Consider the following 27,671-nt stretch of genomic DNA (forward strand, 5'->3'; position numbering starts at 1 on the left):
GCGTTAAGGTGTCATGTGAAGAAAAGTGGATAGTGTTATCAATACAGTTGAGCAATTAAGAGGAAGATTATTTTTAAAATTATCATTTGACAGTGCGGAAGTTATTTGATTTGTTTTTTTTATTGGGTTTGTCCTTTGTGTTCAATGTATAATAGAGTAATAGAGTATTTGATAGATAAATAAAGCTTTTCTAATTTGCTGGTTTTGACTATTGCTGGACCTTTTTGGAATGCAATACCCATGAAAAACAAGGGATTCATGTATAATAATAAATACCTGCACATTCAAGCCATATAAATAAATGAACACATAAATAAATCATGTACACATTCGCCTATCACGCGAGAGGTCCCCAGGTCGAGACCGGTTGGAAACATACGTTACCCTGGAGAGGGATGGGTGCCACGAGGCTGTACTTGCCCGAGGCACACCACAGGAAATGGTGCCCCTACGAACCTAGTGGTTAAGGTATCCAACCAACCAACCAGTACCCAAATCTATGACAAAATACAATGCATATATTCATTAATTTTAGTATTAATATAAGACATAGTATTTGGTCATTTATTTTGTCATTTATGTATTTCGGTATTCATTTTTTCATGTATTTTGTTTTGTTTTTTTGTGTGTTTTGTGATGTAACTTGTCAAAACGAAATGTTATTTAAATAAAGAGGCAGCCTAGTTGAGCTTTTCACCTGTTGGTTGAAATAGGTGCAGAGTACAGACAGTTTGACCGGCCTCCCTTATTTGAATAACATTTGGTGTGACAAAATACGCGGTAAAATACATGAAACAATAAATGGCAAAATAGACGTCAAAAAATTCTACAAAATACATGAAAAAATGCAGAACAAAAAACACCAAAAGATACATAACGAATCAAATGACAAAATACACAACAAAATACATGATAAAATAAATACCGAAAAAAAATAAATGACAAAATAAATAACCAAATATATACAGATATGACTAAATCGCATTTATGTAATAAATTTAAGCATTACGTAATTTATTTATGTGCCCATCTATTTATGACGTTTACAATTTGTAGGTATTTATTTATCATTACATTTATTTCTACATATGGCAGGATTGGTCCTCCATATTGAAGTGTCTCTTTACCGACGACAGTGTCATTTGGAGGTTGCTTAGGAGTCACTCCTGCAACAAAAAAGAAAACAACAGATATATAAAAAATGAGTTGAGACTTGTTTAAAGCTGTTTAAAGTAAAGTAACAACACTCATTTATTCATTACCCGCACGGATCTCACAAAGCCAGTCGTTGTAGCTCTCGCAGTGGACATCGTTCCACGAGCCCGTGTCGTCGGCTCGATATATGCGGAACTCGGCACACGATTCAGAATTCTGAAAATTGTTTGGCTCGCCCTCTTGCCAATGCACAAAGTTTACCTAAAAGGTGAAAATACAAAATAAATATTAACAAAATAAAGAATAGTATTAAAGTCCATCAAACCAAATGCTTTCAATTCACATTGTAAAGCGCTTTGGGAGGTCTTCAACTGAAAAGCGCTATTTAAAGCTTACCATGTTCCTTTACCATTCAATAGATTTATTTTTTTTGCTTAAACGTTATCTACTTAAAATACAAGACATACTCACATATAACTTAAATTTAGTACTATAGAACAAAATACTAAAATTAGAGGGTGGGCTTGTGTGCTGAATTTTGATAATTGTTTTGTAACGTTATTTTTCTTGTACACCATGCCTGGATAAAAAAAAATAATTGTATGTCCCATACTGCTGATTTCAAGCTAAAAGTGAAAAAAGGCCCCTGAAAAACAAGCAGCCGGTAAGGAGCAATAAACTTTATTGTAGATATAAAAAAAGTCAGTCAAAAAAAGACACACTACTGGAAATTGTAACTAAGGTCGAACAGGTGAACAGGCAATTTAAGCTGAGACTGCGTCAAATGCATATTTCGTAATTTGCTGGTGTAGTAAACTACAGTAGGTGCCATTGTAGAGCTGAAAATGCCCTCCAAAAAAAAATAACATAGCATTTTTGGTTTTGCTGACCCAGCATTTTTTATTTCCAGAAAGACATTCCACTCTCCCAGGACAGAATGACTTTGAATATCAACATCATCATTTACAGGCAGTCAGATAGGTTACCCCAGATGTGAAAATTGATTTTGCTTACAGAGAGATTTGGCCAGGATCACAATCTTTTATCAGCAATCTGTAGGTAACTCTGGAGGTGAATGACATTGCTAAAAAGGGAAAGGCCACCTAAAAGTGGTTTCGCATCTCACCGCGGGCCATAATAGTTTATTTATGTATTTATTTTCCAGATATTCAGACATCTACTTAACTCAAACATCCTCTACTGTGGGAATTCCTCAACTCTTTCAAAACAAAATATACTGTGCATCTTCTGAATCTATTTTGATTTTAGGGGCCGGTCACACAGCCGTTTGCGGCTGAATCACGGCTAAAATTTTGCGGGTTTTTTTTTGCCCGTGGTTGCCCGGGATGGAAAATGCGCAAAATTGGCTAACCCGCTGTTCATCGGTGGTATGCCCGCAAAACAGACGCCGGCGACTGTTCCGCTTCCTCATCGCGTCATTTCTGCGTCATTTTCTCGTGTGGACCACGGGTATAAAAGCTCCCGAGCCGGTGTTGTGCCCAAATCCCACACCTACGCAACACCCACACCGCCCCCCACCCCCTCGCGTGACTTTTTCATCCACGTTAACAAATGCATTCTGTAGAATACGATCGCACTTTATTGTTTAAATAAACGCGTTATATAGACTAGGATCTCCCAATTGTTATAATTAGCTCGCTTTATAGTTTTAATAAGCGTTTTATATAGAATACGATCGCTTTCGTTGGAAGCGCAGCAGAATGCGCGTTCACGCGAGGGGGGGGAGGATTTTATATACGATGTGCATTACTGTTGGATTACGTTCACATCAATAACAAAGACGGAGTGGATTAAGTTGTATTACGTTTCCAACAAATGCAAGACGATGGGGTTTTAGTTATATGTTCGCCATTACATTCCCTATAAGTGAGATAAAACGAGGTAAAGGTTGCTGTATTAGCGAGGGGATGGAAATCTCGGCACCGGGCTGTAGCAATCATAACCGCACAAGACACAGTCCCGTGAAGATCAAGATTTCAAGCTATGGCATCATTTTTATTTTATTATCTTGATAAGAAATGCCTAGAAATAAAAATGGATTAAAGCGAGATTACTACGCTGACGGGGGGTGGGGATAAAGGGTGATTGATCTTTCTTCTTTATTCATTATACATTATCATCAGTTCATAATACGCTACAGAGTTTAGGAGCCGGGACTCTTACTCTCAACCAAAAGGCCAAGTTAAGGTCCCAGAATTAAAGCCCTGCTGCGAATGCACCGAAAGATTTATTCGAAATGAAGAGAAACTACGCTGACGGGGATCCATGTTCACCCCCTTGACGTCACGAGCACAAATGACGTGTGATCGGCAAATCGCGCTGTATATATAGAAAGGCGTTTGACTGTCACACGCGTAACACGCTAATTTCACGTAATAACACCGCGATACAGGCGCAGAACATGCTATTACCATGCTCCACCCACGATTACCCGCTGAAATTTCCCGTCCTACCCATGTGTAACCACGCCCTGGCCGCGGCCAGAGCACGTCGTTCCGCGTCATTTCCTCGCATTACTTCGTGTTGACCACGTGTGCGGCACGCGGTTTAACACGTGCTCAAACTTCTGAGCAGCTCAAAAGTTTTGAACGCGGCCAACCACGTGAAAATTTCCGACCGCGAGTAAAGCACTGCTCTATCTCGTCTATATAGCGGTCTCAAAACGTCCAACAGCGCATAACAGCATCTGCTTAACGGCTAGAATTTTCTGGCCGTGGTTCAGCCTCAATACACTCGTGAAAGGCTGTGTTCCCGCGCTCTGAAGAATTGAGCAGCGCAATACTTTTTCTCGCTGCCACCCGCGCGCGAATTTCCGACCTCGTGTTAAGCACCGCTGTATCTCGTCTGAATGGCGAACTCAATGCGTCCAATAGCGTCCGCCTCAAAGGCAGAAATTTCTGGCCGTGATTCAGCCGTAAATGTCTGTGTGAACGGCCCCTTAGTTGGGGCAAACTTGTTGATTAATTTTGGGCCGTTTATTGAATGGTTCTGCTGCACACAATAAGTATGAGATTATATTCTGAAAAATTGATGGTCCTGTGAAAACTTTAACCTTAAGTGGAGAGGAAACACTATATATGCGACATGTGTCATTTGCAACGCACTTACAGGGGATCCATCGCTCCAAACATAACCTGCAGTGGGGTCAGCAATATGAAGTCCAATCCAGGCTTTACCATGCCTTGGGGCGAAAAAAGAAAAAGGTCACAGGATGCATTGTGATTTTTCTAATAGTACCTTTGCTTTCTTAAACCCCACTAAACAGTGCATACCGTCCCACAAACAGCTCAGAGCTACTGTGAATGCTGAGGAGATCTCCTCCGATGGCCCGACAGAAATCTCTTGCCTCATACCAGGTTTTCTCGTATGAACGAGGACCGGTAAAGAACTGAAGGGTGAGAAGGATTTTTGGTTTTAAAAATGGGTCAGGGGAAAGAGAAAGTGAGTATGAAACAAAAATAATATCGAACTATTTTAGGTTATGAAGACAATCTGTATGTGCTTTATATTTTGTTTTGTTCCTCGTGGTTCTATCTCCCTATCTCTCTAGCATCCAAAGTGCTTGGGGAACATGCTAAATCTAAAGAGTTTAAATACAGAATTTCAGAACTGCGTGCTTATTTTGGCTTTATTTGTTTATTGATTGTCTGTCATCTACTATGGTAAAACCATGAAAAAATGTTTTCATTATTTAACATTTCAGACAAATTTAGAGCAGCTAAATATTGAAACTTGTATTTCAGAGTGGATAAAGAGATTTTAGATTTTGAATGTTTTCCGAGTTGCATTTAAGAGCGCCATTTTAGGTTAAAAGTTCTTCTTAGACCATTGTACCATTGGTTTGACTTTAGGAGCCACCATCTAACCCTAATTACAATTTGAGACCCAAATTAAAAAAATCCACTTTTTAATTGAATTCAATAAACAAGTGTGCTGTTTAAGGCCAAGTAGCGTAGAATATGTCACATAAAAAATAATGCTTAATACTTATTATGCTGTAATTTAATGCAATCCAAAATGCTTTACTTGGCTTTGTTTTCAACAAGATAAAATATGTAACCCATATATTCTCCACTGTATCGAAGTTTGGCCATGCTTAACATGTGTAACAAACTTTATCTGTCTTTTTCTGGAATGTGAAATGGTGGTTGTCAACTCGCATTTGCTGGGAATCATTGCCATCTACTGTTAAGGAGTTTAAAAGACCCTCAGTTATATTGTTTTAGTATTATTTTGCCAAGGGAAAGGCCCGTGACCCACTGAAAACAGGTCCCAACCCACTTTCTGTCCCGACCCACCAGTTGATAAAGACTGTCTTAGATTATATTCTTAGACTTGTGATATTGACTGATTCCTGTAGATGGCACCTTTGGTTTAAATGTGCCCTGGACAGTTATTGATTTTGCCTTTGTATTTAAACCAAAATGACCATCTGGTGGGGTGAAATTAACATTTCTTGATCTACCTTCAATTTTCTTAGATATCATAGAAAATGCGTATTTCATAACTTTTCATAAACTGGTGTAGTAAACTGCCGAAAATTCATAATTTGCTGGTAGTTCTGCAAATTCAAGTTTTAGCACACACCTTGGAGCACACATTTCTCGTTCCCACTCGTATCCAGCCATCTGCACACTGTGGGGGACTGAGGGTAGGTGGGGGTGGTGTCAAAACTGCACCTTCGGCCAAGTGCTTGCAGATGTACTTTTCCTTGTTGTCGCAGGGCAGCAAATCCCAGAGGCCAGCGAAAACACCCGTTGTCATGGCCACGCATCCTTGTCTACTTCCTTTAGATGAATACATAAATAAATACTGAGAAGAAAATACATTATTAAGTAGAACCTCTGGGGATTTCTAGGATACACTAAGTAAAAATGATCAAAACAATATGCAATACATCACAATCGTACAAATAATCGTCCCACTGGCATACCTGGCATTTCATTGTTCCAGTGAGTAAACCTGACCGCGTTGTCATTGGTCCACACAAACTCGTCTGTGTTTTTCTGGTTTGAAAGGCCCAGCCAGAAGTACTTTTCTGGCCTTGCCCCCACCAAGCTAACCAAGAAGGCGTTGTCCACCCTGCAAACATTTGCATTGATTGCAGTAAGGCTACGGAACACTGCACCTCCCCAACTCTCTGCCTCCCCATTTGTAGAAGACAACATACCCACTAAAAAAAGTATTTTTGTATTAGAATTTTATACAGGGGTCGGAATCTTATGGCCCGCTAGCCACACACGGCCTGCCCGGCTTTTTGATGTGGCCCGTCAAGCGAAAACATTAAAAAGTAATATGCATAAAAAAACGGTTTCGGTGCTGCTCTTGTACCTAGTATCCCTTTGTGTCTCTCCCCTGTATAAAAATGTTTTTTCATCGATTATTTTGTTAATTAATTTAATTAATGTTTACTGAAACCAATGTAGATGTCAAGGCTACATTTTTCTGTACAGTATTTGACTGTTTTCAATCTCGTACGGTATCTATTTTATTCCTATAGGTAGTTATCCCACGTCAAGAAATGAAATTATATTATCAAAAGTAGAGCTTTAAAAATGGCACAATGCTTAACTTTGCTTTAACTCTGAGTGTTTCAAAACCAATTTGATGAAATGGTCTATTAATGAACAAATATACAAAGAAATATAACGTATATGTACAGTAAATATCTGCATGCATATTTATTCACAAATACATAGGATTAAAACTGGATACCTTTCTTTTGCAGAGTGTTAATTTGTTCCTGTTTTTAATATTGGACACCTGCAAAAGAGCTTGCATAGGATGCAGTTGTTTGTTGTTTTGACTGTTACGCACTGTCTACATCATTGTAACTCTCGACCAATCACGTTGCTATGTTTGGTCAAGTCAAGTCAAGTTTATTTGTATAGCCCTTAATCACAAAATGTCTTAAAGGACTGCACAGGTTACAACTACACCAGAACAGGTTGGAATTTATTATCGGTTTATCGGTTTTGGGTCCTCTCCTACTCTTCTTGTAAATTCAAAATCTATTGATGCCTTTGTTTCTTATTTTGAGTGTCCACTAAACCATAAACGTATCCCAGAGGTATCGGACAGAATCAGTGTCAACAGATACAAATAATCTAATCAATCATTATTTTCCTTTTGGTCCCTGTGCTTCTGCAAAAATGTTCAAACACAATGTGGCATACCACTCAAAAAGTTTGCCTATCCCTGCCTTAAAATAGTATGCAAAAAACACTTTGAATAAAAAGTAAGTTGACAGGCAGATTTTTCTCACAATTTATATCCTTCCGTTTTGCTGTTCAATCCAGTTTCAATATATTGCGGGAGCAGCATGCTCCACTCTTGTCTCACCTTGTCAGCATTGATTACAAATTCACAAATTTGGAATTATCCCTACCCATTTGCAACATCGACCAAGTAGGAGTCTGTTGCCTTGCAGTCACTTTTGGCTTCGTCAAATGTTTTGGTCTCCGTCCCCACAAAGTAGCAGTAGGAGCCATGTCGTTTCCAACCCTAGGGGAAAACATTTGATAAAGTCAAAACATAAACCCAGTAATGGGAATAGGTAAGTAAACAATTTCTCAACATTGCTTGAGAATATATTTTTTCTGGTAGTATTTTACCATTACTAGAAGATTTATTATCGTTTTTTTAAACACCATTCTACACTTATAGTTAAATGCTGCACTTTAAAGCAGAAGTCAATTTATTAAAAAATCTTTTTAAGCCTTGGTTTTATGAGAGTATGAGAACCCTAAACCTCACCTCATGAAGATATTTCCCTACCACATACTTACACCCAAGAATAATTTACAATTACAAAATAAAATATATATAAATATATCCCTATATTTGGTTGTTTGTCATCAGTAACAAACTGTGCATGGGGAGCGGGCGTGGCTCATACAGCAACAACAAATCAACAGGAAATCAATGGGGCGAAGGTGAGCACAGAATTTATGGTAAAGTGTGGTGAATTTTGGTCTTTTTTCTTTGTAAAATTATATTTGCAATACGGTACACCATGCCTGTAGGAATTAAAGAAAACATCTTGGACAGTACCCAGAAATGGAGGACATTTTTGAGACAAAACCGATATGAAGTGTATGAAGCGTCTCGGCTAAGCGTTCGTTTTCACATGCCAAGATATATGAAGGGTGCACTGCTTCCACAGGGTGGTGTACAGATTTTCTTTTTTTTCTTTTATCATTTGGATATTGTAAAGCAATTTCAGGGATTGCCCTCTATGCGAGTATATACAGTAATTTGTTACTAGATAGTTACTTTTGGAGTAACACGCTACTTTTGGGTGTCAGTAATCTGGGGTGTAATAGAATTTTTTTTTAAACGAAGTAACTAGCAACTATTAATAATGACTGTTTAATAACGCACCCTACGCTGCTGTAATCCCTAGCTACTTCTCGCTTTTTACTTTGTGGCCTCAGAGCATCGCGGGTTGAAACATATTCCACAATCCCTGTCATCATGAGGCATTTTTGTTGGGCCTGGCAGCTCTTTTTTGTCGTTATTGTATTTCCACCTAAAACGAACAGCACCTGTGCGGCTGCAATCCATTGTCCCCGGTCAATTATTGCTGCGAGAAGGACCGGCAGGGAGCATGTTAAAAATGAGGGCTACTTTTTGGATTTTCACATAACGAGGGATTACTGTAGATATTTTTGTAAACATATCAGAAAATGGGTTGTTTGTGACTTTTCTGTTGTATTTTACTTTCCATTTAAGAAGTACTTATACTTTTGCATTATATAACTTAAGCCCACACAGAGATGACATTAAAATTTCCTCACAGCTTTGCAGCCAATATCCAAATTAACTTCATCAGGTTGGTGCTTCGTACTGCTTTGCTTCATGCAGACAAATCCGTGTTTCTCTTCACAGGAGCGATCTGCCCAGTTGCCGTTCTGCAAAACACAAATAAAAATTGCTTTGTCATGAAAAGCTTATAAAAAGATAAATAAGACACAAGGCAGTGACACCGTCTGCAACATTGTTTTCCACCTCGCCACGGATGAGAACGCAGTCCTCGTCGTCCGTCAAGAGGGTTGGCTCGCCATATTCCCAGCTGGTGAAGGAGACATAGGCCAAGTCGCTCCATTCGAACAGGCCTTCCGTCCTCCTGTCATTCAGGCCGATCCAGAGTTCATCAGTGGAGGCTGCACACAATGTGTGGGAATTCATTTTGTAATTTATTTATATATTAGTCTGACTATAACCTCACAGCCCTGCCCAATAAAAACATTACTATTATTAATAGAAACTACAACGATAGTAATAATAATAAGCCAAGATCCACAGTTTAATCACTAGGGATCTAGATGACCAAGGAAAAGGCTTTTGATTTCATCTTATCACCGCACTATTTTTAATCACGCCGCCGCTGTTTTGGCTGAAATCTTTCCCATAATGCTTCATTACAACTCTGTACAACGTGGAACTGTGAGTAAAAATGGTGCTTTTTCCTGTGTCATTTACTATCTTAATAGTGTAGTGGTTAGGGTTTGGAACTCTTACCACTGCTATCAAGGTTAGATTTTTATAGAATAAAAAGCTGAGAAAATAAGGTCAGCTATATTTATTGAGTGATCAATCATTGCTCATTTAGAATGATGGACTACTGAAAAACTTTGGTATAACAGACTTTGAGTTCTCTGGGGAGAAAAAATGCGCGTACATTATTCAAGCAAATCTCTGAACCACTTATTCTAACACATACATTTTTAAAAGAACAACTAAAATGGCTGGTTTTACTTTTGTATTATGGCAAATTTATCACATTAATCTTAGCATTAGCTAGCCACCAGTGCGAATTCAAGCAAGCAACACCTCATGATCATTGTAGCTTGTGCCTTTGGTTGGAGAAAAATATAACAGATTAAAAATATTTGTTGTAAATAAGTAAATGCCATGAATTTGTAGGTTACAGATACATACCTGTCAACCTCAGCCATACGCTCTCCTTACCAATGATTGTAATTCCCCTCATTAAGCAATAATAACCCTAACAAACACAGTGTGGCACCTATTTACTCACAGCAATACGTAGAGTAACGCGACAATATTATCCATCTACAATGGCGTCGTCTGCTACCAGTGAACGATACAAATAGGATTAGAGCCGAAATGGCCAAGGAGAGACAAGTCTAACATAATGGAAGGCGGGCAAAATAAAAAATATAGCTACAAGCCAAAGGCCAGACTGATTAAAAGTCCTTTGAAAATATTTTATATGGCATATATGGTCTCTAAACCTACTGAAAATCTAAAAATTATATACATTTCTTACAACAATCATTGACTAGAGGTATATTTGCAAATTCCTTTGCCTTAACATGTACGGTAGTTTCTGACATGCATGTGCTGCAGGAAGTGGCTTGCTAATGATATCCGGGGCCCTTTCTAATAATGAATTAAGATGATTTGGGGCAGTAGAAAACGTTCTCACGGCCATATGTGGCTCGCGGGCCTTTACTTTGACATATGTGCCCAAATGGAAGCGCAAAAGTATTAGCATCATAGAATGAATAAATCTATATTCAAATTAAAAATTGTGTCTAGTATGTATTTCCAACTAGTGGTGATCCAGTGGAATGCATCCACCAGGCAACATATTTTTACATATTCATACTGTTGAAAACGACAACTTAAGTTCCATCTGGTCAGTTGAACATTCACCAAAGTTGCCCACCGTATCCCAATTGAGAGACAACAAAGCTGTGATCCTCAATGTCGCGCATGCTGACAAGCTCCCCCTCCTCTTTGCGACAGTTCTTCTGTGCCTCAGGCCAGGTTTTCGGGGTCCGAAGGAGTTGGAAGCAGTGGCCATTGTATGGAATCCAGGGGCTTGCGCAAAATCCTTGCTCATCTAAAGACCACAAATGAAATAGATGAGCTGTTTATACCAGGCCATATACTCCTTGGGTATGTCTGATTTCAATACTGAACACCCACATTTTAAGTTGTCATCAAAACTGATCCCAGTTACCAATACAATACATAATTCTCTTTCCTCTGCACTAAACAGCTGCCATTTGAAAAAATACCTTGCAATCCCAACACAATAAATGTCCTTAATGTGGCGTTTATTTAATGACAAATTAATTTCCTTTAAACTGTGTAATGTTTGACCACTGAATTATGTAGTGCTACTAATCACGAAGGCTACAAAGCACAAAGAGGAGTACAAACTACAGGCCCTCAAAGTGACCGAGCCGCACCATTTTTCTTGTTATTTTTTTGTCCAGTCTTTCACGTTTTTGGTTTTAGGAGGGTACCCGTAGCAGCAATAAATAATAAAGTAAATAAATAATAACACATTTCATTACGAGTATTTTTTTAAAAGATGCACGTTCATACATTTATGTATTTACCCTATTATTCAAATCAATATATTTTTTTTAATGAATCAATGTACCTTTAATTTGGGGTTCATTATAATCAATTGGCCACTAAAAGTCACTCCAGGTACCAATACTGGTAAAAAGGCTGGTATCGGCACTCATACAGATATCTGGTATCGTACTGACCTATTCCTAGATTTCACTTTCCAGTTCCCCTTCCCACAAAAATCACGTTTGAATACATTGTTATAATTGTTTTCAAATATAACATTACTACTTCAGCTAGCATTTTGACAACACAAACAATGTCAAATCCCAAAAGTTAAGGGAGCTGTACAGAATTTTGAACTTCTTACTTGCTAAAACCATCTTCTGGCTTGTGTCATCATTGCAGCTCCTGTCAAGCTCTCCATGTTGCATGTTCAAGTACGTGCACTCCTTACATCCGCTTGAATAAACTGTTCTTTTTTCATCATTTTGGGGTTTGGGCTGCCGTAACGATTGTAATTGAAGGAGACTTTTTGAAAAAAATTCTAGATTTTCATGAAACTTTCCTACCTGTCGTGTTTCCAGGCCTGTACAGCCTTTTTAAACGTAAGATAAAAGCAGATAAGCGCAGTAGGAAAGAAATTCTAAGGGCTCTTTGAACTTAGTTAGGCCTTATTAACACATACATAATAGAGAAAATTTTCCTCTTTCAACTGTTTAAGGACACCTCAAACAATGTAACCCACCTTTAAGCAACAAACTAGCATTTATATTTGCACACAAAACAACTATAAAGATAACATACTTGCAAATGGAGCACAGGGAAAAAATGCCCCTGGTTATTTTTTTTTTAGTATTTTGTGTAAAAAGTGATAGCATACATTGGGGAGGAACAGGTGGAGCTCCAGGTTTGTAGCAGATATAACCTATCCTTTTTGAACAAGGTAATGTTTCCCACGTGTGCTGCCCAGCCGAATCCAGAAGTGCGCAATTGTGACCCGGATAAGGAAGCGGGAATCCTAAAACAAGAACATCATTATTGCAATAATGGAAAATTTGAATAAAGGCTCCAAGCCTGTTAACTGAAGCAAATACTGACCACTAGACCATCTCAGGAATCGCATGGGCTTGTTATCTGTCCACTGCCAGCCATGGTCTGGGTTCAGAACCAGCCCAATCCAGAGCTTACTCTTGACATTTCCAAGAAGTGCTGTATATTAGAAAAACAAGGATGAGGGAAAATGATGTTGTGAGAAGATCTTTCCCTAGTTGTTCCTCTTTTTTTTCTTTGTCGAAACACAAAGTGGACATCAATGACCAGAACTACTCAGGACAGCTGCATAAAACTAATCAAGATCAGAGTAGGTGTCCTCCTATTTTTTTTTAAGTTCTTACTTCTCAGTTCTTTGTTCATGATAACGATTTGTCCAAAAGACAACGGCGACAGTTAGCATTGGTTTGTTACATCATGCAGGAGATGATGATTATAGAGTTAAAAAACTAATATCCTTTGAATATTCATAATTAATTACTTTGATAAATATATGTATTTCCCTATACTAACTCACATATCTCATCTGATCTCATTAGCTGCACCGCTTATCCTTCGTAGGGTCGCGGGGGTGCTGGAGCCCATCCCAGCAATCATCGGGCAGTGGGCAGGGGACACCCTGTACTGGTTGCCAGCCAATCGCAGGGCACACAGGAACAGACAACTCGCTCGCTCATTCACACCTAGTGACAATTTGGACAGTCCAATCCACCTGAAATGCATGTCTTTGGAATGTGGGAGGAAACCGGAGTGCCCGGAGGAAACCCACGCAAGCACGGGGAGAACATACAAACTCCGCCCAGGAAGTCTGGTAACTGGATTTCCCGAGACCTTAGAACTGTGCCGCACACGCGCTAACCACTGCGCCGCCATGCTGCCCCTAACTCACATATATCTGCATATAAAAAGAAAAATATTGTAATCTTCTAGAGACTGCTACACAAAATGCGCTTCAGCTTGTTTGGCAGGAGCTTGATCACCGACTTAAGGCAGTGCACATATTGAACAATTGTGAAATCTTTCACATAATCCACCTTCTTTTAAATTTTTCATTAAAATTTGTAAAAAATAATCTTATGGTCTGTTACATAAATGCTTTTGAATTTCATATGCCTAAATCATGCACTTTTTGTAAAATCTACATCTCAAAGGATATCAATGTCATGATTGCCCTATTTGGAACACCTGTGACAGCTTGATTGGCGTCAACAGCCCGGACAAGCTGATTGGTGGCCACTCCCTTCTTAAGCCCCTGTTTTCTGTTCAAACTTTGTCGGATCGTTATCGAGCTGTTGTGTTTTCACTCAGTGAGCGTTTTCCTCCGACTCCATCCCTGTTAAACCTGTTTTCTGCCTGATCCCCGTTTTCGACCGATTTCTGAACCTGACTACTCCTGTTCTGCCTGCCGCCTGTCTACGACCACTATTACGAACTCGACATCGCCTTTGATCTCCAGCCCTGGTCAAACGACGTGCCATTCCCGCCTGCCTTCTTCCGACACGGAAGTGCCATCCCCGCCTTGCTCGATTCCGCTTTCCGCCATTCTTCGGATCAACCAAGCAATCAAGCAAGCCTAAAATCTCACTCTCTTTCAAAAAAATCTGAGAAACGCATGCAATTGAGTTTTGTGTCCACTCTGGTTTGTGACAATCAATACTTTTGAAAGAACCTTAATAATTGCAGATTTCTTTAAGTGCAGATTTTACAAAAATGAAAAGCAATTGAAAAATGTCCCAGAAAATTCCTATAAAACTTGTGAATCAAAATTGCTATTATCAAGAAATGATTGAATATCTTAATTTTCTAAACTAGACTGCGTGTATTTTATGTGGTGTATTTTAAATTATTCCAGTTTGACAAATTACTGTATTAAAAAAAAATCCATATTTGAATTGTAATTATTTACCTTATTTACAAAATAGTCCTTTCATGCTAAATAAATAAAAAATACCAGCATGTACAGTGTTTATTTTATTGATTTAATTTCATATGATTTCAAAATTTAGTATTTCCTTTCAGTTTGTATATTTTATAGTTTATTCGATGAGTATTCATATGTACATGTCACGGTCGCCTTGGTGACCAGTCTGCCCCGCCCTCTGGGCAACAGCTGAAGCAGTTTCCACTAATTGTGTGTCTGATTTAAGGCTGCATTGTGGGCTCTGCGGTTGCGAGTTCATTAATACTCATTCTTCACAATCCCGGTCTGTTATGCCTTGTCCTGTTTTAGTCTGTTATGCCATGTCCTGTTGAGTTCGTGCCGGAGGAACTCTGTATTGTTCTGTTTTGCCTCGGAGTATTGGGCGACTTTTATTTTATTAAATAAAACCTATGGATCGTCAACGCATTTGAGTTCTCCCTTCATGCCTCCTGCCTCCGTTCTGGTCCGGTCACCTTCCACGCCACCGCGCCTCGTGACAGAATGAACCCGCCTACAAATAGAACTCAGCGAACGATCCCAGCGCGACTTGGGGAGAGCTGGAGAGCGCAGTTCGGCAGGCGCCTACTGAGTTGGCCTTCCCTGCCCGTTCGAACCACGGCCCCGCCCGTCGTGGCCCTTGCTGTGCCTCGAATGGGGTCCCGGGAAGAATTGACGCCTGCCTGTTCAACTCTCATGCCTGCCTGCCCGACTCCCGTGCCGATTGCCTGCTATTCCGTCTCCCCTGCGTGCCAGCCCGACTCCGACTCCGCTGCCCGTCGGGCCGACTCCGACTCCGCTGCCTGCCAGTCCGACTCCGCTCCTCCTGTTTTGTCTGTTCTGATTTTGACTCTCTCATGTCTTGTCTGTTCTGATTTTGACTCTCTCATGTCTTGTCTGTTTTGATTTTGACCCTCTCATGTCTTGCCTGTTCTGATTCCGCCTGTCCTGTCTGAATCGCCACTTCTGAACCTGAACCCCTGAGCCTGACTCTTCTGAATCTGACCCCCCTGAGTGCGACTCTTCTGAATCTGACCCCCCTGAGTGCGACTCTTCTGAATCTGACCCCCCTGAGTGCGACTCTTCTGAATCTGACCCCCCTGAGTGCGACTCTTCTGAATCTGACCCCCCTGAGTGCGACTCTTCTGAATCTGACCCCCCTGAGTGCGACTCTTCTGCATCTGACCCCCCTGAGTGCGACTCTTCTGCATCTGACCCCCCTGAGTGCGACTCTTCTGCATCGGCCTGACCTGAGTGCGACTCTTCTGCATCGGCCTGACCTGAGTGCGACTCTTCTGCATCGGCCTGACCTGAGTGCGACTCTTCTGCATCGGCCTGACCTGAGTGCGACTCTTCTGCATCGGCCTGACCTGAGTGCGACTCTTCTGCATCGGCCTGACCTGAGTGCGACTCTTCTGTAGAGGCCTGACCTGAGTGCGACTCTTCTGTAGAGGCCTGACCTGAGTGCGACTCTTCTGTAGAGGCCTGACCTGAGTGCGACTCTTCTGTAGAGGCCTGTCCTGTTTACCCGTTCTGATTTTGCCTGTTCTGATTTTGCCTGTCCTGTTTACCTGTTCTGATTCTGCTCTGATTTTGCCTGTCCTGTTCTCGTCAGTTCTGCCTGTCTGTTATCCCCTGTCCAGCTTGCCCGCCGGACCCCCCCCTGCCGAGCGCCGATTCCGATCCGCCCGACGCAGATGGCGCCTGTCTCTCCCCGTTCCTGCGTGTTCGGAGGAGGGAGCGGGGTTGCCCCAATCGTGAGCGTCGAACCATTCCGGGGCGTGAGGTTGTAATTTTTTCTTTTTTGGGACCTCGGGAGCTGTCCCTTAAGAGGGGGGCTCTGTCACGGTCGCCTTGGTGACCAGTCTGCCCCGCCCTCTGGGCAACAGCTGAAGCAGTTTCCACTAATTGTGTCTGATTTAAGGCTGCATTGTGGGCTCTGCGGTTGCGGGTTCATTAATACTCATTCTTCACAATCCCGGTCTGTTATGCCTTGTCCTGTTTAGTCTGTTATGCCTTGTCCTGTTTTAGTCTGTTATGCCATGTCCTGTTGAGTTCGTGCCGGAGGAACTCTGTATTGTTCTGTTTTGCCTCGGAGTATTGGGCGACTTTTATTTTATTAAATAAAACCTATGGATCGTCAACGCATTTGAGTTCTCCCTTCATGCCTCCTGCCTCCGTTCTGGTCCGGTCACCTTCCACGCCACCGCGCCTCGTGACAGTACAATTAGAACTTACAACACACGAAGGATCAACCTAATATATCCTATTTTGATTATATTTAAAGGATGATACTAAATAATTGTTTTGAGCTGATACTAATTAGAACTAAAAAGAAAAACATATTAGTTTCAGAATTGAATCAAAACTTTCTCAAATATCCCCTATTGCTGACTTTTTGAAAGCATACATTTATTAAACAATTTAGAAATGTTTCTTTTAAACCTTCGTTTACAGTGTAACAAATGCTTCAGGGACTTGTTAATAAAAAAACTGTTTTCCAAAATGTTCAAATATCTCTAAGGTAAATTTGGACTCGTCTTAGTTTTGATCATGTATAAACAATACCCCCAGGAGTGTTTTATGTTTAGTGTATGGTTCTCAAGTCAACAAAGTTTCATTGTATTATACGATTCTCTAAATGGTAGTTGCTGATATATTTCATGATGCTGAATTTCAACACCTACTGTACAGTATCTTTTAAAATCTAAGTCAGCGATGTCCAACTCGATTGTCGGTAAAATAATGTCAACTCGAAAGTTTTAACCTTGTTTTTCAAAATTATGCTTTCTTGAGCAGCCTACATTAGTAACCTACCCTGCATATTATAATCACAGATGAGAAGGACTCTATTCTAAACACAACACATTCATTCACAAAAGTTTAATGGTCTATTTTAACAATTGAGTGAATGCATTTTTACACCAATACCAACTCGCCACGCTATACAGACTCAACATTGCCCTCGAGCAGCCAGAGATGAGCATTTGGTTGTCATTTATTGAAAATTTTCATTCAGGCCGTATGTTTGACATTCCTGATCTAAGTGCATAGACTTTCTATTAGGGCATCTCACCTGAAATTAAGGTTTGTTCGTTGCGATCTGTGACACTGACCAAGGTGGCTCCCTGCTGTTTACAACTTTCATCAGCCTGCGCCCAACTCAGAACCGCCTTAGCGTTGAGCTGGTAGTAAGCTCCTGTCTCGTGATTCTTCTTCCAGTGTTCTGTAGCTGGACATGACATAAATCAATACAATGAGAATTGTATTCAATCCGTGAACCTATAGTAACCAAAAACACAGGAATGAAACAATGTAGAGAAATGCAGCCAGACACAGGCAAATGTAATGGTCGTGTGTTTTTATAAAAAAAAAACAAAAAAAACTCTGCAGTACTACTCCTCCAAAGTTTAAACTTTGGTAGACACTCAAAATAGGGAAAGAACACATCATTGTATTTTGAGCTTGCAAGGAGACCAGGAAGAGAAGCCGGTAAGATTAGAGAATTCCATTCCCCGTTCTGAAGCCCTTTCCTGAGCCCACCCTTTATATTCAATCTTCAGGGTTAAAAAAAACGGATCAACCCTAACGGCAACATAATTGGCCGTTAGCAATAATGACGTAACAGTTAAAACAACGAAAAACAGTGTACAATAATGGCCAAAGTAAGAAATTGGCACTCTATGCAATCTAATTAGATGTGGTCCAATATTAAACACAGAGTATACTTAGCAATTATGTTCTATAATAACACCGCGTAATAACATTTAGTTGTTAACGAGAACCTTGTTTTTCAACCAGCGTGCCGGGGCACAGTAGTGTGTTGCAACAGCTTGCCCAATTTTATCTTTGTAAAAAAAAACATGCCATTGTTCAGTACAATGACTTTCTTACAGTGATCAGCCAGGTAACTTTAACATTCATCCATATCAGTAGGTGGCAGCAGATAATTAATATATATTAAAAAAAAAAATCTGCTCATGAGGTTGTACAGGGAAATACATATAGTAGGTTATTTTGTTTCAAGAAGCTGTTTAAGATAACACTGCGAAAATACAAAAAACTAATCAAAGTAAAACATCTTTTTGCTGATTTCAACGATTTTCCTATTTTATTTTTTAAAAATGAAAAAAGAACATAATATGAAGCATTTAAGGATGTATTTTTGCGTAATTTTCAAGAAAAAAAAGATAAACACACTAAAACATATAACAAATATATGAATAACCAAATATACGGCAAAATGATTGACAAAAATAAATAACCTGTATCACCTGCATAGCCACAGTGACTATAAATGATAACAACAATTATTGGCAATAATTGTTGTTATCATTTATTGTTTATTTAAGCAACATAAACAAAAAACCACGACACCGGTCCAAGGAACTATTCTTTAACCCTTTTTACGGACTTTTTACACAAGCATTGCCGTGACACCATATTCCTCCCCTATCAATATGTTGAATTAAATGGAGGAGTTTTCATACATCAGCATATAGAGTAGCCCTCTGTAATAGCATTGAATAACAGACAAGAGATATTTTATGAATTAAGGGATATTTATTTCCCACATGTGGGCTGGAATTGGTTGTATCTGCTGCTTCTTTGAACATAAATATTTGTGCCTATATATTAAGATAACAGTCATGATTCAACACTTCTATTTTGATAAAATTAGAATAGAATGGGCAGCACGGCGGCGCAGTGGTTAGCGATTGTGCGGCACAGTTCATGTCATGGGAACCTGTCGTGGGTTCAAATCCAGCTCCAGACTTCCTGTGCGGAGTTTGTATGTTCTCCCCGTGCTTCCGTGGGTTTCCTCCGGGCACTCCGGTTTCCTCCCACGTTCCAAAAACATGCATTTCAGGTGAATTGGCCGGCCCAAATTGTCCCTAGGTGTGAATGAGCGAATGAGTTGTCTGTCCCTGTGTGCCCTGCGATTGGCTGGCAACCAGTTCGGGGTGTCCCCTGCCCACTGCCCGGAGATGGCTGGGATGGGCTCCAGCCCCCCCGCGACCCTAATGAGGATAAGCGGTACGGCTGATGAGATGAGATGAGATGAGAATAGAATAGAATTTACTTTTATTGTCATTCTTTGTAACTATGCACACAGAACGAAATGTCGATACACCTGACCCGTACAGTTAAACTGTAGCGAGCCTATGCAGCCGCAGCCAAACAGGGCGCAGCCATTTTAGTCATTAGGTGACCAAACCCCCCAATTCCAACCCTTAATGCCAAGCGCCAAGCAGGGAGGCAATGAGTACCAATGTTGTAAGTCTTAAGTATGACTCGGCCAAGGCTTGAACCAGCGACCTCCCAGTCTTGGAGCGGGCGCCCTACCATTTAGGCTACCGAGCTGGTTAAATCATTTTGCTTTTGCATTTAGTCTCCGTGTAAATGCACCTTCACTGTGAGGTCTGTTTAAAGCGCAGAGAGCATCATGAAGAACGAGGAACACACCAGGCAGGTCCGAGATTCTGTTGTCGAGATGTTCAAAGCTGGATTTGGATACAAAAAGATTTTTCAAGCTTTAAACATCCCAAAGAGCACTGTGCAAGCAATAATATTGAAATGAAAGGAGTATCAGACCACTGCAAATCTACCAAGATTGGCCGTCCCCCTAAACTTACAGCTCATACAAGGAGAAAACTGATCATAGATGCAGCCAAGAGGCCCATGATCATTCTGGATGAAGTGCAGAGGTCTACACCCAAGCTGGGAGAATCTGTCCATGGGACATCAGTCGTATATTGCACAAACTTGGCCTACATGGAAGAGTGGCAAGAAGGGAGCCATTTCTTAAAGATATCCATAAAAGTGTGTTTAAAGTTGGCCACAAGGAACCTGGGAAACACACCAAACATGTGGAAGAAAGTGCTCTGGTTGGATGAGACCAAAATCCAACTTTTTGGCAACAATGCAAGACGTTATGTTTGGTGTAAAAGCAGCACAGCTCAACACCCTCAACACACCATCCCCACAAACATGGTGGTGGCAGCATCATGTTTTAGGCCTGCTTTTTTTCAGCTTGGACAAGAAAGATGGTTAGAATTGATTGGAAAATGGGTGGAGCCAAATACAGGATCATTCTGGAAGAAAACCTTATACAGTCCGCAAAAGACCTGAGACTGGGACGGAGATTTGTCTTCCAACAAGACAATGATCCAAAACATAAAGCAAAAGCTACAATGGAATGGTTCACCAAGATGTTAGAATGGCCAAGTCAAAGTCCAGACCTCAATCCAATTGAAAATCCGTGGAAAAAACTGAAAACTGCTGTTCACAAACGCTTTCCATCCAACTTCACTGGGCTCGAGCTGTTTTGCAAGGAGGAATAAGCAAAAATATCAGTTTCTCGATGTGCAAAACTAATAGAGACATACCCCAAGCGAATTGCAGCTGTAATCGCAGCAAAAGGTGGCATTACAAAGTATTAACTCAATGGAGCTGAATAATTTTGCACACCCACTTTTTCGTTTTTTATTTGTTAAAAAAGTTTAAATATCCAATTAAGTGTGTTCCACTTCATGATTGTGTCCCACTTATTCTTGATTCTTCAGAAGAAATTACAGTTTTATATCTTGATGTTTGAAGTTTGAAATGTGGCAAAAGGTCACAAAGTTCAAGGGGGCCAAATAGTTTCGCAAGCCACTGTATGAACGATTGTCCGGAATCTGGTTCGTAAGTAAGGCAGCGTCTGTATTTGTATTTTCGCCATTTTTTTGCATATGTATCCTTTGCTGTCATTTGTCATTTCTCCACCCAGCGTTTTTGTGAGGACCAATTTTTTTGCATATGTCAGACAGGATGCAATGTGTTGAATACGGCAATCTGATTTCTAAACACTCTAATGTTCCCTGGGGCATTCCACAGGGCTCTGTATTTGGCCCCCTTCTTTTTAGTATTTATAGGCTTCCGCTTGGTGACATTATCCCCAAGTATAATATTGGTTTCCATTGATATGCAGACGACACTCAACTGTATCTGCCACTGGAGACAACTGGACAGGTAAGTTGTAGAAATGGAGGCTTGCCTCACTGGGATTCAAAGATGGATGTCACTTAATTTTTTGCGCCTTAACCCAGAAAAAAATGAAATGTTGATTATTGGTCCAGCGCATTGTCGTGAGTGGTAATATTACCCATAGTGACTCGGTCAAAAATCTAGGTGTTATATTTGATCTTAATCCGTCGTTTCAGTCACACGTGAAAAATATTACAAGAATAGCTTTTTATCACCTCCGTAATATTGCGAAGACTCGTTCGAAGCTGTCCCAATCAGATGCAGAGGTTCTAATTCATGCGTTTATTACTTCTCGGCTTGATTACTGTAATGTATTGCTTTCTGGTCTCCCGATGTCTAGCATCAAAAGTTTGCAGCTGGTTCAGAATGCGGCAGCTAGACTCTTGACTGAAACAAAAAGTTTTGAGCATATTACTCCTGTATTGGCGAACTTGCACTGGCTCCCAGTCCACTTAAGATGTGACTTTAAGGTTCTCTTACTAACATAAAAATGTTTGCATGGACTTGCACCCTCTTATCTCTCTGATTTGATTTCCCCCTATGTTCCTGTACGGAGCCTCCGCTCGGAAAATGCCGGTCTACTTGTGACTCCGAGAGCCAAGAACTTGGCAGGCTCGACAGCGTTCTCCATCCGGGCCCCGGTGCTATGGAATGCTCTGCCTCCGGAAATAAGATCTGCAACCTCAGTGGGAGTTTCTAGATCTAGACTTAAGACACACTTCTGTTCAAAACCGTATGATTGATGCCCACCTCATATTTTGTATTGTCCTGTCTTTTTCCGACTGCCTGGCTGGTAGGGATACGAAGGAGAAGGACGATTTGAGATGAGTCAGCGGACCAGCGTCTGACCTGAAGCATGACAACGCCTGCATTGACCAGCTGGCAGAGATGGGGAGCTGCGTCATTGCCGTCATGGACTTTCTGGACTAGTTTACAGGCTGGGGGCGTCGTTGGTGTCATGCACTTTCCGGACAGATTTCAACATGTTACCTAGTGTTCTCTTTTATTGATGTTTACTATGTTTGTGTACTGTAACTCAATGCTAAATCTATTCCACCCTGGTCATCCTGGAAGGGGGATAACCACTTGTGAGGCCCCTTCTCAAGGTTTCTTTTTTCCTCACGCTGAGTTTCTCCTGGCGCGCATGTTGGTTTAAGATCAGGTAATGGTGTAATTGTAATCCTGTGCAGTCCTTTGAGACCTTTTTGTGTTAAAGAGCTCCATAAATAAATGTGACCTGACTTGATATGCACTTGTTTAAAAAAAGTACAATGCATGTTTAATAGTAATTATGCATTCTGTTCCAGGAAAAAAAGTATTTCTTTAACAGAAAGATATTACAGGTGAGGATATTTTTTCTGGTCCGCACCAGTTCTAAGCCAGCTACTAGGTGGCAGCTGAGGTGACCCATTGGGGACTCGCCGCCGGATGGGGCGGTTAGCATGAACGTGGGGCCCCTATCTGCCGGAAGGGATGGTGCGCGTCGAAGGCGCTGCTGACACCCTTGCAACCATCCACCTCGCGAAAAAGACAAAATCACAAGTCGCACCGTATTTAGAGCAACAATGTTGGAAAAATGTATCAGCTTATAGTCCGGAATTTATGGTTTGTTTAACGCTATGCCAAAATCGCTTCTTGGTCTTATCTGGGTTTACGGATTGAAGCAAATCTTGAAAAAAATTCATGTAATCCAGTCGCAAGGCACTGCTGTACATGTAATTATGGGAAAGTAAAAACACTAAACTCACATGTTGTTGGGCAGTATCCCCACTGTTCGTGTTCATATTTGGTCCCGATGGCGCACCAAGGACGCTTAATAGAAGAGTCAAATGCCGTACAGTCTCCAAACCAGCGGTCTTTGTACAGGAAGGGGAACATGCACGGCTTTCCATACGCATTCCCGTCAATGGAATACAGCACTGCAATGGAGAGAAGAAATTGGCAAAAAGCATGACCACTTTTGCTCTTATGCGTTTTTAAGTTAAAAAGATTATCTTGTAAATATTTAATCTGTTGATGGATGACAAATATTGTGTTTTACTGTCACTTTAATGTTAAATTTACAAAATGATAAAAATAAAGCAAAAAAGAATAAAAAGAAAAAAGTAAAGAAAAAGAAGAGAAAAAAGGAAAAAGAAAAAATGAATATATATATATATATATATATATATATATGACCACTAGAAGGCTCTTAATATTCAGTCAGGGGCCTCAAACTATCATCTCGCGGGCTGCAATTGGCCCTCCTGGCGCGAGTTTGAGACCCTTGCTTAAAGATAATGATAGAGAATTCAAAGAGTGCAAATACAATAAAAATAAAGATTTTTTTTAACTGAAAAATTACATTTTAACTCGAAAATATATAAACAATTTTAGAAAGCTCTACTGCTACAAAAATTACTGTATTTTCTGGATTTTAAGTCGCACCTAAAAACCCCAAATTGGCTATAAATTAGAAGGTGTTCTGCAAACCTTGGTGTGCCTTATTTATCGCAAAATACGGTGGATAAGATTGGAAATGCATGCAGTATTTATAGTTTTTCGAGGTATACTACCGTATTTGTACAATAATTGACCAATTGAAAAAAATAGCTCTCCATGAACGCAAAGCATTGTACGAAACTGGAATCAAACGCAGATCGCTGACACCTACCCACTAGAGCACCGGTGGTACAATTGACCCATGAAAAGACATTGGATTTGATCACACTATTTTTACTTGTGGTGCCAGAAAAGAATTTTAGCAAATGGAGAACACAGGCATTTTGTCCTCAAAAATGTGAATACAGTCCCCTCCATTAGATACACCAAAGATGTTTCCCTCATCGTGCTTTTTTGTGTTTATTAACATTTCTCAGGACAATTTTCTGTTTTTTCCTATCTCTAACTTTCATTTCTGGAACAGTAAAAATAGATTGATAATGATGCAAAATATAATGCGTTTTTATAAATCATTTATGTCACTAGTGGTCTAATGGCTAGGTGTTGACATTTTTACTGCTGCGACGTTTTTAAGACTGGGCATAACAAAATCCAGCCCGACAAGGGCCCTCGGGTACTAAAGCCGGACCCAAGCCCGAGTGAAACTTTTGCAACAAAAGTTTAACAAGACTTTAAAAAAAAAACATATTTTACATTTCTTTACCACCTGACACTTTTTTTAACATTAACAGATTTTCTTTAGGAGTTGGCAGAAGGATTTAAAGGCTGTCCGTCATTTTGAAAATTAGACCATAAACCACAACAAAAGTACATCCTTAAGACAAAGAAAACAATGAACAATGACGGGTGGATAATTTAGAAAAAAATTGGAGGTCGGGCTCTGGCTCAAGATCTTACCTCTACTTCAATGTTTTGACTGATCAATGATAGCACTACGCAACTGTTGTACATGTGTAAATGTTGTAGCTCTTACTGTAGAATTGATTCCATGCGCCTTGTAGGCCAGCGTGCCTTATAGTATCGAGAATACGGTACATTCAGACCTCAATATCCAACAGTAATTGGACATACCCCTGTGAGTCCTGGAGCAGGCGCCATTGGCCGTTCCGGTAATGGTGAAGCTGTTTCCAGGTCCGATAGTCCTGGAAAGCGCAATGCCGCCGTCCGACTTGAGCTGGATGTAGAGCTCCGGCTTTTGGCCTTTGAGAGCCAGCAGAGTCCCATTCACGCACTCCCACTTTTGCAAGTCGCTCTTGTCGTCACAGTCGTAAACGTTGACTTCGCTGCCCACACTTTTGCCTTGCGAACCCAGGCACTTTTTGGTGGAGGTGACGAAGATGCGATTGCTACTTGTCCAGCGCACTTCCAGGCAGCGGGAGGACTTTTTGATTAGGCACATGCTCAATGCTCTGTTATACAGCGTGAAGGGAGAATCTGAACCGGGAGGAGAAACAGCAGTATGATGCATGTTTACGAGTAAAAATGTCCAAGAAATGCCAAAATTGGCCAAATCGCGAGGGTTTCGTTGCACCTCCAAATAATGTAGTCCAGGGGTTTGCAACCCAAAATGTCTAAAGAGCCATAATGGACCCCCCCAAAAAAGTTTTAGAGCGGCAAAAAATAAAATGCTTGTCTTCCTACAGAAACCATATCGTTTTCCATTATCAAACATCTTTGAAAAAGCACCAGGGACACAATAGGAAGCCCCAAAGAAACACATGCAGATCATACACATGTATAAAACTGTATCTCTTTTCAGTTTTACTTCACAAAAATTGCCTTTGTTGTTTTATCTGATTTAATAAATAGTTATTCTATATATATTTTCTCCCAAAAATATATGTTTTACCTTTAGAATATTTTGCATAATTAAAGTCTAGTTATTTTTCAGTATATTCTATTTCTCCGTATTTACAAACCAACTTTAAAATAAGCAAATAAATACATTTTCTATATCACATATACTAAAGTAAGAGTTTCTCATTTAATTAGAAAAACAAAATCTCTATAAAATATGAAAAACTACAAAAGATAAGAAACATTTCTGCAAATAAGTAAAATTTTTGGGAAGAAAATTATGGAAAAACGACCATTGTCAAAAATAAAGCACTTGATAAAAACTAAATGAATTGCATTTTTTTTAGTTAAATTAATATGAATGAATGAATGAATGGCCGTTAATGTCATACAATAATACAACAGGAATGGATGGCTTCTTTCCTCAGTACAAAAACAAATAAAAAAGATAAAAAAGTCCAAAAGGATAAAACAAGATCTCTATGTGTATAATAAATATTCACTGCGGCACGGTTTATGTATTTTTATTTTGAAGTCATGTCACAAGAACTTATGCGCTTAATCACTTAATCATCAAGATATTACTACTTCAAATATTGCATTGTAATTTTAGCTATGAACACAAATCAGAAATATTCTAAATATTTTAAAAAGTATATTTAAGTTGTTCTTAAACTAAAATAACGTACTTTGGAATTTAGGTTTATAGTAGAGAAAATAAATCAAAATAATAAAATTATACCTTTAACATTGTGTCCTCATTGAAATGTACTGCATTGAAAAGAACATTAAAATAGTTCATGCTTAATGTTTTGAATAAATGATGGATTCAATTATCAAAACAGGACTTTTTTAGACTGAAATAACATACTTTATAGTTTGAATGTATAGTTAATGTTAAGGAAAAAGATCAAAAGAAAAAAATATTAGCTTTAAAATTGTGTTTTCTTAGAACTGTAAAGAAAGTAACATTAAAATAGTTCATGATTAATGTTTTTAATAAATGATGGATCAAATGATCAATACACGTTTAAAAGAAAAACTGTGGGCTTGTACGCGGCTTTGAGATTCTCGGTGCTTATGGCCAAACAAATATATGTGACTTGACTTGAAAATGTATTCTATTTTCTTTAACCATTTTTTATCAACCTAGTAAATGCCTTTTTTTCCCCCCTTTTATTTTCTTTGTTATTGTATGTGTTGGTCTTGCTGTCGGTCACCCCTCTTGAGGGATATGACCAAGGTAGGTAGGTAGATAGATAGATAGATAGATAGATAGATAGATAGATAGATAGATAGATAGATAGATAGATAGATAGATAGATAGATAGATAGATAGATAGATAGATAGATAGATAGATAGATAGATAGATAGATAGATAGATAGATAGATAGATAGATAGATAGATAGATAGATAGATAGATAGATAGATAGATAGATAGATAGATAGATAGATAGATAGTAAATGCCTACACAGGAACCTCTACTGAATCAAGACAGATGTTCATCAAATCATGAATATTCCTGCCTACACACTCATTTAATGTACCATTAGCGGCAGAAGTTATTGTTGAGCAGTTTTAGGTTACTATTAGAAATAAAACGGAAAAACAATATTGATAACCTATGCCAAGATAAGACCAACTCATTTAGACCCAATAATAAGAAAACGGTTTGTACGTTAACTCTCAGGATAACCTGGACCAACATCTCCAATATTAGATAGCTATCATAGAGGGAAGAAAGCAGTAACATTATGAATACTTTACCATCCGTTTGCAAGCACAATGACATCGGGACAAAGAGCACGACGACAGCTAGCTTTATCCCGGCAGTCATTTTTCTAAAGGACGCCGCTGACATGGCCGGTGCGTTCCAAGCAGCGGACTTGTGAGCGTGATGTTGAAAAGGAAGACTTCT

The 27,671-nt window shown here is 39.7% G+C and overlaps 1 protein-coding gene across 1 annotated transcript in view; it reads right to left on the reverse strand.

Moving 5' to 3' along the window:
- Positions 1-27,671, reverse strand: part of mrc1b (mannose receptor, C type 1b) — a 40,586-nt gene extending 12,915 nt beyond the window's left edge. Inside the window, exons 1-16 of the mRNA XM_088326471.1 lie at positions 27,521-27,671; positions 25,025-25,387; positions 23,260-23,430; positions 17,559-17,714; positions 12,613-12,723; positions 12,395-12,532; positions 10,874-11,050; positions 9,187-9,341; positions 8,976-9,089; positions 7,565-7,680; positions 6,110-6,258; positions 5,764-5,963; positions 4,449-4,564; positions 4,285-4,357; positions 1,263-1,416; positions 1,128-1,166 (exon numbers count right to left, since the gene is read on the reverse strand). Of these exons, the coding sequence (XP_088182597.1) occupies positions 1,128-1,166; positions 1,263-1,416; positions 4,285-4,357; positions 4,449-4,564; positions 5,764-5,963; positions 6,110-6,258; positions 7,565-7,680; positions 8,976-9,089; positions 9,187-9,341; positions 10,874-11,050; positions 12,395-12,532; positions 12,613-12,723; positions 17,559-17,714; positions 23,260-23,430; positions 25,025-25,387; positions 27,521-27,614 (2,326 nt within the window). The 5' untranslated portion in view covers positions 27,615-27,671. The remainder of the gene's footprint in view (positions 1-1,127; positions 1,167-1,262; positions 1,417-4,284; positions 4,358-4,448; positions 4,565-5,763; positions 5,964-6,109; positions 6,259-7,564; positions 7,681-8,975; positions 9,090-9,186; positions 9,342-10,873; positions 11,051-12,394; positions 12,533-12,612; positions 12,724-17,558; positions 17,715-23,259; positions 23,431-25,024; positions 25,388-27,520) is intronic.

This window comes from Urocampus carinirostris, chromosome 1 (genome assembly GCF_059441175.1).
Source record: "Urocampus carinirostris isolate Australia breed hairy pipefish chromosome 1, RoL_Ucar_1.0, whole genome shotgun sequence".
Classification (NCBI taxonomy): domain Eukaryota; kingdom Metazoa; phylum Chordata; class Actinopteri; order Syngnathiformes; family Syngnathidae; genus Urocampus; species Urocampus carinirostris.